At 39.4% G+C, this 14447-nt stretch overlaps 1 protein-coding gene across 1 annotated transcript in view; it reads right to left on the bottom strand.

Annotated features, from left to right (window-relative positions):
* The window catches only part of LOC116888943 (zinc finger protein 182-like), a 34397-nt gene extending 30322 nt beyond the window's left edge, over window positions 1-4075 (bottom strand). The window contains 1 exon segment of the mRNA XM_032890178.1: window positions 4028-4075. Within this exon segment, the coding sequence (XP_032746069.1) occupies window positions 4028-4075 (48 nt within the window).
* Window positions 4076-14447: the final 10372 nt, after the last annotated feature.

Here is a 14447-nt window from a genome sequence, read left to right as displayed (position 1 = left end):
ATGCAGTTTTTATCACTATTGCTCTGTAATACTGCTTGAGTTCTGGGATAGTGATTCCCCCTGAAGTCCTTTTATTGTTGAGGATAGTTTTAGCTATCCTGGGTTTTTTGTTATTCCAGATGAATTTGCAAATTGTTCTGTCTAACTCTTTGTAGAATTGGTTTGGTATTTTGATGGGGATTGGATTGAATCTGTAGATCGCTTTTGGTAAAATGGCCATTTTTACTATATTAATCCTGCCAATCCATGAGCATGGGAGATCTTTCCACCTTCTGAGGTCCTCTTCAATTTCTTTCTTCAGAGTCTTGAAGTTCTTATTGTACAGATCTTTTACTTGGTTGCTTAACGTCACACCAAGGTACTTTATCTTATTTGGGACTATTATGAAGGGTGTCGTTTCCCTAATTTCTTTCTCGGCTTGTTTCTCTTTTGTGTAGAGGAAGGCTACTGATTTATTTGAGTTAATTTTATGCCCAGCCACTTTGCTGAAGTTGTTTATCAGGCTTAGTAGTTCTGTGCTTGAACTTTTGGGATCACTTAAATATCCTATCATATCATCTGCAAATAGTGATATTTTGACTTCTTCTTTTCTAATCTGTATCCCCTTGACCTCCTTTTGTTGTCTGATGGCTCTGGCTAGAACTTCAAGAGAACTGGTGTTGAATAAGGGGAGAGAGGGCAGCCTTGTCTAGTCCCTGATTTTGAGTGGGATTGCTTCAAGTTCCTCCATTTAGTTTAATGTTAGCTACTGGTTTGCTGTATATGGCTTTTACTATGTTTAGGTATGGGCCTTGAATTCCTATTCTTTCCAGGACTTTTATTATGAAGGGGTATTGAATTTTGTCAAATGCTTTCTCAGCATCTAATGAAATGATCATGTGGTTTTGTTCTTTCAGTTTGTTTATATAATGGATTACGTTGATGGTTTATCCTACATTAAACCATCCCCCATGCCTGATGATGCCTACTTGATCATGGTGGATGATTGTTTTGATGTGCTCTTAGATTCGGTTTGCCAGAATTTTATTGAGTATTTTTTAGTTGATATTCATAAGGGAAATTCGTCAGTTTCTCTTTCTTTGTTGGATCTTTGTGTGGTTTAGGTATAAGAGTAATTGTGGCTTCATAGAAGGAATTCGGTAGTGCTCCATCTGTTTCAATTTTGTGGAATAGTTTGGATAATATTGGTATGAGCTCTTCTATGAAGGTCTGATAGAATTCTGCACTAAACCCATCTGGACATGGGCTCTTTTTGATTGGGAGACCTTTAATGAGTGCTTCTATTTCATTAGGAGTTATGGGGTTGTTTAAATGGTTTATCTGTTCCTGATTTAACTTAGGTACCTGTTATCTGTCTAGGAAATTGTCCATTTCCTGCAGATTTTCATGTTTTGTTGAATATAGGCTTTTGTAGTAGGATCTCATGATTTTTTGAATTTCCTCTGATTCTGTAGTCATGTCTCCCTTTTCATTTCTGATTTTGTTAATTTGGACACGCTCTCTGTGTCCTCTCGTTAGTCTGGCTAAGGGTTTATCTATCTTGTTGATTTTCTCAAAGAACCAACTTTTGGTTCTGTTGATTCTTTCTATGGTCCTTTTTGTTTCTACTTGGTTGATTTCAGCTCTGAGTTTGATTATTTCCTGCCTTCTACTCCTCCTGGGTGTATTTGCTTCTTTTTGTTCTATAGCTTTTAGGTGTGCTGTCAAGCTGCTGACATATGCTCTTTCCTGTTTCTTTCTGCAGGCACTCAGCCCTATGAGTTTTCCTCTTAGCACAGCTTTCATTGTGTCCCATAAGTTTGGGTATGTTGTACCTTCATTTTCATTAAATTCTAAAAGGTTTTTAATTTCTTTCTTTATTTCTTCCTTGACCAGGTTATCATTGCGTAGAGCATTGTTCAACTTCAACGTATATGTGGGGGTTCTTCCATTATTGTTATTGAAGACCAGCTTTAGGCCGTGGTGGTCTGATAGGACGCATGGGATTATTTCTACCTGTTGAGGCCTGTTTTTTGACCAATTATATGGTCAGTTTTGGAGAAAGTACCATGAGGAGCTGAGAAGAAGGTATATCCTTTTGCTTTAGGATAGAATGTTCTATAAATATCCGTTAAGTCCATTTGGCTCATGACTTCTCTTAATCTGTCTACGTCTCTGTTTAATTTCTGTTTCCATGATCTGTCCATTGATGAGAGTGGAGTGTTGAAATCTCCTACTATTATTGTGTGAGGTGCAATGTGTGCTTTGAGCTTTAGTAAGGTTTCTTTTATGTAAGTAGGTGCCCTTGTATTTGGAGCATAGATATTTAGGATTGAGAGTTCATCTTGGTGGATTTTTCCTTTGATGAATATGAAGTGTCCTTCCTTATCTCTTTTGATGACTTTTAGTTGAAAATTGATTTTATTCGATATTAGAATGGCTTCTCCAGCTTGCTTCTTCCGAACATTTGCTTGGAAAGTTGTTTTCCAGCCTTTCACTCTGAGGTAATGTCTGTCTTTGTCTCTGAGGTGTGTTTCCTGTAGGCAGCAGAATGCAGGGTCCTCGTTGCGTATCCAGTTTGTTAATCTATGTCTTTTTATTGGGGAGTTGAGGCCATTGATGTTGAGAGATATTAAGGCATAGTGATTATTGCTTCCTGTTATATTCACATTTGGATGTGAGGTTATGTTTGTGTGCTTTTCTTCTCTTTGTTTTGTTGCCAAGACGATTAGTTTCTTGCTTCTTCTTGGGTATAGCTTGCCTCCTTATGTTGGACTTTACCATTTATTATCCTTTGTAGTGCTGGATTTGTAGAGAGATATTGTGTAAATTTGGTTTTGTCATGGAATATCTTGTTTTCTCCATCTATGTTAATTGAGAGTTTTCCTGGATACAGTAACCTGGGCTGGCATTTGTGTTCTCTTAGGGTCTGTATGACATCTGTCCAGGATCTTCTGACTTTCATAGTCTCTGGTGAGAAGTCTGGTGTGATTCTGATAGGTCTGACTTTATATGTTACTTGACCTTTTTCCCTTACTGCTTTTAATATTCTTTCTTTATTTTGTGCATTTGGTGTTTTGACTATTATGATGTGGGGAGGAGTTTTTTTCTGTCCAATCTATTTGGAGGTCTGTGCAGGCTTCTTGTATGCTTATGGGAATCTTTTCTTTTAGGTTAGGGAATTTTTTTTTCTTCTATGATTTTGTTGAAGATATTTACTGGTCCTTTTGAGTGGGAGTCTTCTCTCTTTCTATACCTGTTATCCTTAGGTTTGATCTTCTCATTGAGTCCTGGATTTCCTGTATGTTTTGGACCAGTAGCTTTTTCCGCTTTACATTATCTTTGACAGTTGAGTCAATGATTTCTATGGAATCTTCTGCTCCTGAGATTCTCTCTTCCATCTTTTGTATTCTGTTGGTGAAGCTTGTATCTACGGCTCCTTGTCTCTTCTTTTGGTTTTCTATATCCAGGGTTGTTTCCCTGTGTTCTTTCTTGATTCCTTCTATTTCCATTTTTAATTCCTTCAACTGTTTGATTGTGTTTTCCTGGAATTCTTTCAGGGATTTTCGTGATTCCTCTTTATATGCTTCTACTTCTTTATTTATGTTTTCCTGCGTTTCTCTAAGGGAGTTCTTCATGACTTTCTTGAAGTCCTCCAGCATCATGATCAAATATGATTTTAAATCTAGATCTTCCTTTTCTGGTGTGTTTGGATATTCAGTGTTTGCTTTGGTGGGCGAATTGGGCTCCAATGATGCCATGTAGTCTTGGTTTCTGTTGCTAGGGTTCCTGAGCTTGCCTCTCGCCATCAGATTATCTGTGGTGTTACTTTGTTCTGCTATTTCTGATAATGGCTAGATTGTCCTGTAAGCCTGTGTTTCAGTAGTGCTGTAGACCTGTTTTCCTGTTTTCTTTCAGCCAGTTATGGGAACAGAGTGTTCTGCTTTCAGGCGTGTAGTTTTTCCTGTCTACAGGTCTTCAGCTGTTCCTGTGGTCCTGTGTCCTGGAGTTCACTAGGGCAGGTCACTGAGCAGAAAGTTGGTCTTACCTGGTCCCGCTCAAGTTGCTTATGGGGGACTACTTTTGAGCTCTCCATGAGGGCGGCAACCAGGAGGGCCTGCGCCGCCTTTTCTGGAAGCCCCCGTGCACCAGGGTCCCAGATGGCATTTGGTGTTTTCCTCTGGAGTCAGAAATGTGGGCAGAGTGTAGTCTCTTCTGGCTTCCCGGGCCTGTCTGCTTCTCTGAAGTTTTAGCTCTCCCTCCCATGAGATTTGGGTGCAGAGAACTGTTGATCCGGTCCTTTCAGGTTCCGGTGGTGTCTCGGGTGCAGGGGACCTGCAGCTCCCATGCCCTTATCTACCGTTTCCCAGAGGCTATATACAGTTTCATGTTGGGCCAGGGATGTGGGCAGGGGTGGGCAGTATTGGTGATTTCTTCCGCTCTGCAGTCTCAGTAGTCCCCACCTGTCCGGGTGGTGAGCTCTCTCTCCCATGGGGTTTGGGAGCAGTGAGCTGTAGGCGTGGATCAGTGAGGTTGAGAATTCAACTAAAAACTGGAAGTGTCTGGTCCTAGAGGAATTTGCCTCTGTGTGTCCTGAGACCACCAGACAGGTTGCTTGGAGCAGAAAAGTTGGTCTTACGTAGGGTCCCGAGGCTCAAGTTTGCTCATGGGGTGTTGCTTTTGAGCTCTCTTCGAAGGCAGCAACCAGGAGGACCTGCACCACACTTTCCGGGAGCCCCCGTGCACCAGGGTCCCAGATGGCGTTTGGTGTTTTCCTCTGGAGTCAGAAATGTGGGCAGAGTGTAGTCTCTTCATCTTGGTGGATTTTTACTTTGATGAGTATGAAGCGTCTTTTTCTATCTCTTTTGATTACTTTTGATTAAAAGTTTATTTTATTAAATATTAGAATGGCTACTTCAGCTTTTTTCTTGGTTCCATTTGCTTGGAAAACCTTTTTTCCAGGGCTTTACTCTGAGGTAATGTCTATCATTGTTGCTGAGGCATGTTTCTTGTATGTACAAAATGATGGGTACTATTTACACATCCAATCTGTTAGCCTATGTCTTCTTATTGTGGAATTTCTTTCATGAATGTGGGTGTCCTTGCCTTTGGAGCATAGATGTTCCGAATTTAGACTTGTTGGTGGATTTTTCTCTTTGGTGAGTATGAAGTGTTCTTCCCCATCTTTTTTTATTACTTTTGGTTAAGTCTGTTTTATTGGATATTAGAACGGCTACACCAGCTTGTTTCTTAGGACCCTTTCCTTGGAAAACTTTTTTCTAGCCCTTTACTCTAAGGTAGTGTCTGTCTTTGTTGCCCAGGTGTGTTTTTATATGCAGCAGAATAATGGATCCTGTTTATGTATCTAGTCTGCTAGCCTGTGTCTTTCTATTGGAGAATTGAGTCCATTGATGCTGAGAGATTTTCAAGACCTTCATTATTGTTAGTTCCTGTTATTTTTTGTTGTTAGAGGGTGTGTGTGTGTGTGTGTGTGTGTGTGTGTGTGTGTGTGTATGTGTGTTTTCTCTTCTTTTGGGTTTGTTGTGAAATTATTGATTTCTTATGTATTCTAGGGTAGAGTTCCCCTTCTTTTGTTGGAATTTTCCCCCTAATATCCTCTGTAGGGCTGGATTTGTAGAAAGATGTTTAAATTTGGGTTTGTCATAGGATATCTTGGTTTCTCCATCTGTGATGATTGAGAGTTTTGCCTGGGCTGGCATTTGTGTTCTCCTAGTGTCTGGATAACATCTGTCCATGATCTTCTGGCTTTTAGGGTCTCTGTTGAGAAGTCTGCAGTAATTCTGATAGGTCTGCCTTTTATGTTACTTGGCCTTTTTCCTTTACTGCTTTTAATATTCTTTGTTCTGTGCATTCAATGTTTTATGCATTATTATGTGACAGGAAGATTTTCTTTTCTGGTCCAATCTATTTGGTGTTTTGTAGGCTTCTTTTACGTTTATGGGCCTCTCTTTTTTTATGACTTTGTTGGAGATGTTTTCTAGCCTTTTAAGCTGAGAATCTCTCTTTTCTATACCTATTATTCTTAGGTTTGGTCTTTTCACTGTGGCCCAAATTTTGTGGATATTTTGAGTTAGGAACTTTTTGTACCAGTATTAGTGGAAACCACACAGTAGTCCCACAAAGTTTCTTGACTTCAGACACCAGCCAAAAATGGGTTCCTGGGTTATTTATACCTCTGCCTACCCACTTGTAAACTTGGGGGTATACTATATAGTTTTCTCATTTTTGTGATCAAATACTTAATAAACAAAGAAACTCATGATTTTATGTTATATTCCATCCTACAGGCAATGTCATAGAGCATAAAGACTGCTTCCTCATAGATCAGAAAACAGAGAAGGGTTCAGTGGTGCTTACTTCAGCTTGGTTTTCTTCTTTGTTACCTTTCTATTCAGTTTGGCATCCCAGTCCTTGAATGGTGGTGCCTACATTTAGGGTGGTGCCTTTCCTCCTCAGTTAATCAAATCTGGAATGGTCTTCATGAACATACCCAAAGGTGTGCCTCACTAATGAGCTAGGCATTTCAAGTAGACAAGCCAAAGTAATTAACATGGGACTGGAAGGGGAACTGCCCATTATCCTATGCAAGTTCAATAATAACTCAGAGAACTCAGAAAGGTAATGGTGTTGGCATATCTATGTGACAGTTTTCTTGATTATTGATTGATGTGAGAAGACCCCGCTCATTGTGGACATGCTACTCCTGGGCTATGATTTCTGCTCCTGGTTGGTTTCCTGCCCTGACTTTCCTCAATAATGGACTGTGGTCAGTATGTGGAAGGCAAACCCTTTCCTCCCCTGAGCTGCTTTCTGTTATAGTGTACATTACAGCAACAGAAGAACCAAGCTAGAAGAAGGGTACAACTCAGGAACAACTACATGGTAGAGATACAGAACAAAGCACATGGAGGTGAAAAGCTTCCTTCCATAGCCTTTGGGTATGCTGTTCTCCCAGTACCTCAGTGTTGACTTAAGTCAGATGTTTCCTGACTTTGAACTTATCACTTAGGGTTGCTACATAAGTACAATTGATTAAATTACTAGCCAGTGATGACCAACCCAGTTTCTAGCCCTTCTCCAGAGATCTAGGCCAGGGCCAAAAATCCTTACCTTCAACAATCCCATGTTGGTTTGTATGGTAACCAGAGAATCTATTTTGAAGTTCTGAAGACATCCATGAGTCTTCTCATTACCACTAGTAAATTCTAATATTGGGGGATTGTGGCAGGTCTCTGTGCCAGCAACTGGAGACAAATGCATTTTTTTAAAAATATGCTACAGGGTGTTGTACTATTGTTTTTTGTTTGTTTTTAATTTGAACTTGAGTTCTTTCTCACAAGGGTACTTGTAAACCCAAGTCCTGTTGTGAGCAGGTCCCAGGGTTTATGGTAGTAGATGATTATGATGCACCCTTCATGAAGTGCTGGTTTACCCTGGTGGATAGCTTAATGTTCAATTTTTGCTCTTACCCAGTGCCTCTAGTCCAGGAAATTTATTATTACTGGTAGGCACCCTGTGGCTCTTATCTGACCCGTGTAGTATATTCCAAATAAGATATCCTCATGAGTGGGAGAAGTTATATTCAAGTGTGCCAGTCAAGTAAGACACAAAAAGAAAGTTAAACAATGCCCCTATGACATAACAGAAGTGGAACTTGGAAGAAGGCATAAAATACCTCCCAACATCAACAGGAAAGGAAGGGCCATCTGGGATATGTCAAATGCTGTACAAGAGAAAGTGAGGATGCTGCAGTTAGCCTTCATTAGGGTTCAGGGTATTATCTACTTAGGTTTTACTCCAGAGTTTCAATCTGGAGATTCAAAGCAAACAGGGATAAGGTTTCTGGAGTCATATACTGAGATGTGGTCACAACAGTATATCTGAAGTCCTTAAATTATGTGATGGTCAGTGGGTTGAGTCCAGTAGGTTGTACCTAGCTGTACCATTGAGGGGTTGGCCACTAAAAAGTAAGGTAAGGGGTAAAGTAGACCTGCATTGCTAGCCTTCATGATCTCAAGGGGAGCTATAGAACTAGAAACCATGCAAAGTGACTGAACTCTGTTTCTGTTATAAGAAGGTCAAAATGGATATTCAGGAACCATAAAATTATAGGAATTTTCTACTCAGAAGAGAAGCCAGGCTTTCTAAGCTAGGCTTCTCTTATGTCAGATTTACCCCTGTATGATCTATGTCTGGGCACAATAAGAGATAGGTCTCTTGGCCAGCAGGAAAATAACACTTCCCATCTGGATGCTTGTTCTATGCTTGTTCCCATGAAATGTTGCCTGTTCACCAGCCCAGGCAGACTCAGTGGGGGAACAAAAGCATTTTCTCTGCTGCAAACTCCCAGCTCATCTCACCTGCTGGATTCCCTTTTTGTTTGATATTAGAGAGCCACCTGTTAGTGTGTGGAAAGGCTTAGATACCTACACAGTTTGGTATAGGATTGAGAGACAATGGGACTGTGTGCCTTCTGTTGTTGGGGACAGGCAGTCATCATACACTCTGGCACTATTGTGAAGTTCTTGGATTCCTAACCTGACTACTTTCCTCTTCTCTTTTTTGCTTTTTGAGGGTGTGCTCTTGTATAGTTATAATTAACATAGTTATTGAGTAACTAGAATGAAGGCATCTTCCCACAATACACTGGAGAATTACCTTTTCCTTCGTAACTGCATATGACCAGCAAATGGGTTGAACATCCCTAACATAAAATCTGGCATTTGAAATGCTATAAAATCTAACATTTTTGAGTTACAAAAGTAGAGAAATCCATATCTGATCTCATGTGATATAATGGCTCGAAGTCAAAATGCATATACACAAAAAATACAGCAGAAATTTACTTTCAGGCTATGCTGCTAAAATTCCTTCCCTGAGGCTCTTCCCAAGAGCCTCAAGAGCAAATCAAGATACTGCTCCAGTTTACTTTTGGTGCACCAAGGAATTTATTTGGCTTACTTACAGAGCATAGGTGAGGGGTTACTTATAGGAATGTGGGCACTGACCACACATGGAAAGCTTTACTCAAAGAGGGATGAGGGCTTCCTGATACCCAGCTCTATCTAGTCTTCTCTTCTTCTATATACTCTACCCCTTTCCCCAGGCCCAAGGCAGAGCCCCCAGGTAGTAAGAAACAGTTGAATACTAAGGCAAGAATCTCTCCCCATGCCCTTCTCTGTACCTCTGTGGGAAGTATAAACCATCAACCACCCTACCTGGGACAATCTTTTGTTAGAGGGGGAGTCCCCGCCAAACTCCCAAAGATGTAGTTACTTGGCTCTGAGAACAAAGTTATTTATGATATATTATATGAGTACCCTCCTCTGTGTGTGTGTGTGTGTGTGTGTGTGTGTGTGTGTGTGTGTGTGTGTGTGTGTGTGTTCGTTCATAAAATAATGTTATATTTGGGCTTGGGTCTCATCCCCAAGATATCATTATATATGTGGAAAATATTCTAAAACTCTTGTTATCCCAAGCATTTCCTGTAAGGATATTCAACCTGTATTAGTTCAGGCTATAATAGCAGAGCACCAAAGATTATGGTCTAAACAGGAATATATTTTTTCACAATTCTGAAGACTAAAAGTCCAAAATCAAGGTGCTTTCAGGGATGTTTTCTGGTGATACCTTTCTTCTTATCTTGGTGATGTCTGCTATCTTGCTGTTCACACATCTGTATACCACTACTAATAATAACAATAAATAAATAAATTGATAGATGAGAATTTTGACTAAATTATAGTTAATGTAAATATATGATTATGAAACATGTAATCTTTGTATTTTAATTTGACTTCTTGCTTATATGTATAGCACACTTATACAATATATGAACTAGTTCATACAGTATTACATGAATCTTTCTGGTTATCCTTTATTTCATGTTTGTGTCTCACCATTCCCTTCACTAGCAGTGAGAATTGACTCCTAGCATCAATATATTGACTTGTTTGCTCAATAATATACAAAAACTAGAGTCAGAATTTCTGCACCTATATCACTGCAGAAAGACACTTTATTTGGTAGAGTATATGATTTGTCTTAATGCCTTCTATCTACAATGTAGACAGGTTGAGTAAATATTTGTTTTCAAGGTTTCTTAGACTAGTTTTCCCCATTTTCTTCTACTAAATGCCCTTATATTATTTATTATATTGTTCGATTCAAATTTTTGCTTTGTATTATGTTTAGATTTTATTTCATTCCAACATAATCAGTTAAATTTAATTTATAAGTTTGAATATAAAATACTAATATGATTTTTAAATTTTTATGTACACAGGTGTTTGCTTCCGTGTGTGTGTCTGTCTGTCTGTCTGTATGTATGTATGTATGTCTGTCTGTCCATCAACTGTGTGATTGGTGCCCAAGGAGACTAGAAGAGGACACTGGATACACTGGAACCATAATAACAAACCATATGGGTGCTGGGACTGGAACTCAGATCCTCTGCAAGAATAGCTAGGGTTCTTAAAAGCTATCTCTCTGACCCCTTAATGTATTTTTTTTAAATTATACAAAAAGACAAAGAATGTCATTTCTCCATCTGTTCTACTTCTGTTCCATTTTAACTCTGCCTTTGAAACATCCAGTTTTGTTATTTTCATCTCATTCAGTCCTTTCCCTAAGTGTTCCATTGGGATGCCCATGCTCAGTCCAATGGTCGACTGCAAGCATCCGCATCTGCTTTGGTCAGGCTCTGGCAGAGCCTCTCATGAGACAGCTATATCAGGCTCTGGTCAGCAAGCATTTCTTGGCATCTGCAATAGTGTCTGGGTTTGGTGTCTGCATGTGATGATTCCCAGGTGGGACAGTCCCTGGATGGCATTCCTTGAGTCTCTCTGCTCCAATTTGTCACCATACCCCTTTGAACAGGAGGAATTCTTTAAAACTTGGAGATGAGTGGGTTATGCTACATGCCCGGGGTCTTGCCTAACCTCTGATATGGTCTCTCAGGTTCTCCTCCCCTTTGTTGACATTTCAGTTAGTTCCTCATCCCCATTGGGTCCTGGAGCCTCTTTTTTTCCTGGTATCTGATTTTCTAGGATGACCCCTCCCAGTTCCCCATCCCCCATTGCTGCATACATACATGTTCAATATTTTTTCATTTTAAGTAAAAATCTGAAAATTTTGATAGAAGAATAAAATGCTTGCTGCATAACCATGAGGACCTGAGTTCAGATCCCCAGCACCCATGCTAAAAGCCAGCTACTGTGATAAATGTCTATAACCCCAGTATAGGGAAAACAGGCAGATGTATTGTGAATTGTTCACCAGAAAAATCACGAGTTCCAGGCTTAGTGAGAGACTCGTTATGAGACTTGGAATTATGAGACAGAAATGAGTCAGTAGTTTGTAATCTGTGGTTACTGCCCTATCTGTTTTCTGTGTCTGATCTGTCTGACCCAATCAAAGAACTTTGCTCAGTATTTTTGAGCAGCACAGAAAACATGGTATGGAAAAGGAACAAAAATTCTCTACAAAAATCTTTAACAGAATTTTACAAAGGGAGTAGTTAATTTACTGACTCCAGTTGACCCCTGTTAGCACTCAACACGGCAGACAGACATTACCAACCTATATCCATATCTTCCTTTCCATATTTACAGGATTAAGGTTGCTTCCAACTTGTCAGCTGTTTTAAGCAAATGATTACCATAACATACGAACACACACATAGAAAAGTACACCATTTAAGGTTAAAACTATGCCTGCATTTAGCTTAGATTGTCCAAGACACAGTAAAGTCGGTTACATTGTTCTCTTAAAGACAGCAAACTTAAAAGGGCTAGAGATACATGGATGGGATAACAAATTCAGTACATAGTTTTAAAAATGATCTCAAAGTATTTTAACCCTGGCTGTATAGTCCAAAATAGTCTTTTAGTAGTCAGATATTTTTATAAACATGTATCAGTACATACAGACATATAAATAAATGAATAAACATTTTAAAAAATAAAATGGATAGAGTCTGTTTATCCCAGCCTGGCATCTTATGTGCCATATATATAGCCATACTGTCTAAAATTCATGATCCTCCTGCCTTTACCTCTCAAATTCTGGGCCTACCATGCAGATCACCACACTCAGCCTAGCCCTTATTTTTATATACTTTTATATTTGTATAGGACCTTTTTTTCTATAGGGTGTTGAAGTTATGACCTTACACATGCTAAACAGACACTCTACCACTGAACTACATCCCATCCAGTGCTACCTTCTTCTTTAGCACCTTTTAAAAAGCTTGTTTATTTGGTCCTCACTACATTCATAAATTACATTAGGGATAATTACATCTTTGTGACTTTGCATCATTCTGTGATGTGTTTTTCTGTCATGTTAGAGGGGATAATCCCTATAAGAAGCTACCCTCCCTTCTCACGCTGAAAGTTATAGATTACCAAAACCACTTTTGGATTTGATAAGTCACTGGGTACATCAGAACTCATAGACATGCACAGCTTTTTGTGCAGAAAGCTTACTAATTAGAACCAGCCATGAGAAGCACTTAGAGCAGAGCTCCCATTGTCTTCTCCCCATGGAGTCAGAACACTACTTTTGACAGGACTGTGCAATAGTACTCAGGGAGTATTTCCCATTAGGGAAACTTGAGTATGTTTTAGTGTTCAGAATTTTTATTATGGCTTCATTATGTAGGCATGATTGTTCCTGTGGCAGGTCCCTACCTTCAATCCCTTTGGTAATGACCCAACGCCTCCAGCCTAAATTATAATATACTACCCATGTGAACGGGGCTCTCATATGAACAAAGACAATTTCATATGGGCATGAAATTAAGATTACCTCCAAGAAGCCAAGGACCAAAGCCAGACAAGGTTTTGAAAACATTGAATTATTTTTACTATTAAAAATGGATGTCATCATCATTTGTGTTTATATGAAGTATTTTTCAATTTTCTACCATAAAGACTTTTCACATTTCTTTGTAAAACACCTCTAAATATTTTTTCTTCCCTTTTGCTGTTTTTCTGCTGTTTATATCATTTAACTAGCATTTGTTTGCACATATGGAAAATATTGATTCTTATATCGTGCTTTTCTGAATTCAAGTAATGGTTTAGTATTGTTGATACTACATTTTTTGGATATACTCACATATGACTTACAAATACAAGTTTATTTATTTTTGATTCTCATTTGTTTTCTAATATGTAAGTGCATTAGCTAATCCCTACCATACCATATTTCATAACAATGGTGACTATATTTTGCTTTGTTCCTGATGTTAGTGGAGATTTTTTTCCATTAAGTGAAATGTTGACTTCAGGGTTGACATATATTTAACCTTCCTTGAAAGGTCGTAGATTGAGTGTTTTCTTAGTGAAGGCTCCTCTTGTTGTGATAAAATGACATGATACAAAGCAGCTTCTGGATAAAAGGGGTTATTGTATCTTATCCTTCCACATCACAGTCTGTCATCAAAGGTAAATCAGCACAGAAATTCAAGGCAGGAACCTGGAGGCAAGCACTAAACTAGAGACCATGGAGGGTACTACTTACCTGCTTGTTCCCTATGGCTTGTTTGGCTAGCTTTCTTATAGAATCCAGATACACCAGCCCGGGGAATGCCACTACCCACAATGGCCTGGGCCTTCAAACACCAAGCGTCAGACAAGAAAATACCCATAGATTTGCCTATCATCCAGTCTTAGAGAAACATTTTCTCAGTTGAGATTCCTTCTTTCCAGATGGTTATAGATTGTGCAAAGTTGGCATGAAATTAGTCAATATAAGTGTAAAATAAACCTTGTTTATATTAAGGAAATTGTTCTCAATGCTAGTCCTATTTTGGGATATTTTTAAAATGGAAAATGGTGATAAGTTCACTTCAGTAATTTTCTTTTTAAAATGTTAGTGTGTATTTGGAGGCCAGAAAAAAAATTAAGATTGGTTCTCTCCTCCTGTGTGGCTCCTATAGATAAAGTCAGATCATCAGGCTTGATGGCCAGTGCCTTTACCTACTGAGGATCTTTTCAGCTTTTTTCTTTTTTTTTTTATTAACTTTATATTTCTTATATGCATTTTGAGTGTTATTCCTTTCCCTTTCGTGGGGGCAAACATCCCCTCCTCCCCTTCCTTCTGGGTGTTCCCCTCTCCCACCCTCCCCCATTGCGGCCTCCCCCCCAACAGTCTAGTTCACTGGGGAAGTTCAATTTTAGCAGGACCTAGGGCTTCCCTTCCACTGGTGCTCTACTAGGATATCTTACTGCAACTCTGGCCAGGCTTCTGGGAGTCCAGTCAGTCCATGGTTAGTCTTTAGGTAGGGGCTTAGTCCCTGGAAGCTCTGGTTGCTTGGCATTGTTGTACATATGGGGTCTCAAGCCCCTTCAAGCTCTTCCAGTTCTTTCTCTGATTCCTTCAACGGGGGTCCTATTCTCAGTTCAGTGGTTTGCTGCTGGCATTCGCCTCTGTATTTGCTG

The sequence above is a fragment of the Rattus rattus genome, chromosome X (assembly GCF_011064425.1).
Source record: "Rattus rattus isolate New Zealand chromosome X, Rrattus_CSIRO_v1, whole genome shotgun sequence".
Classification (NCBI taxonomy): domain Eukaryota; kingdom Metazoa; phylum Chordata; class Mammalia; order Rodentia; family Muridae; genus Rattus; species Rattus rattus.
Note: the sequence above shows the minus strand (reverse complement) of the source record. Positions and strands in the feature narration are given on the sequence as shown.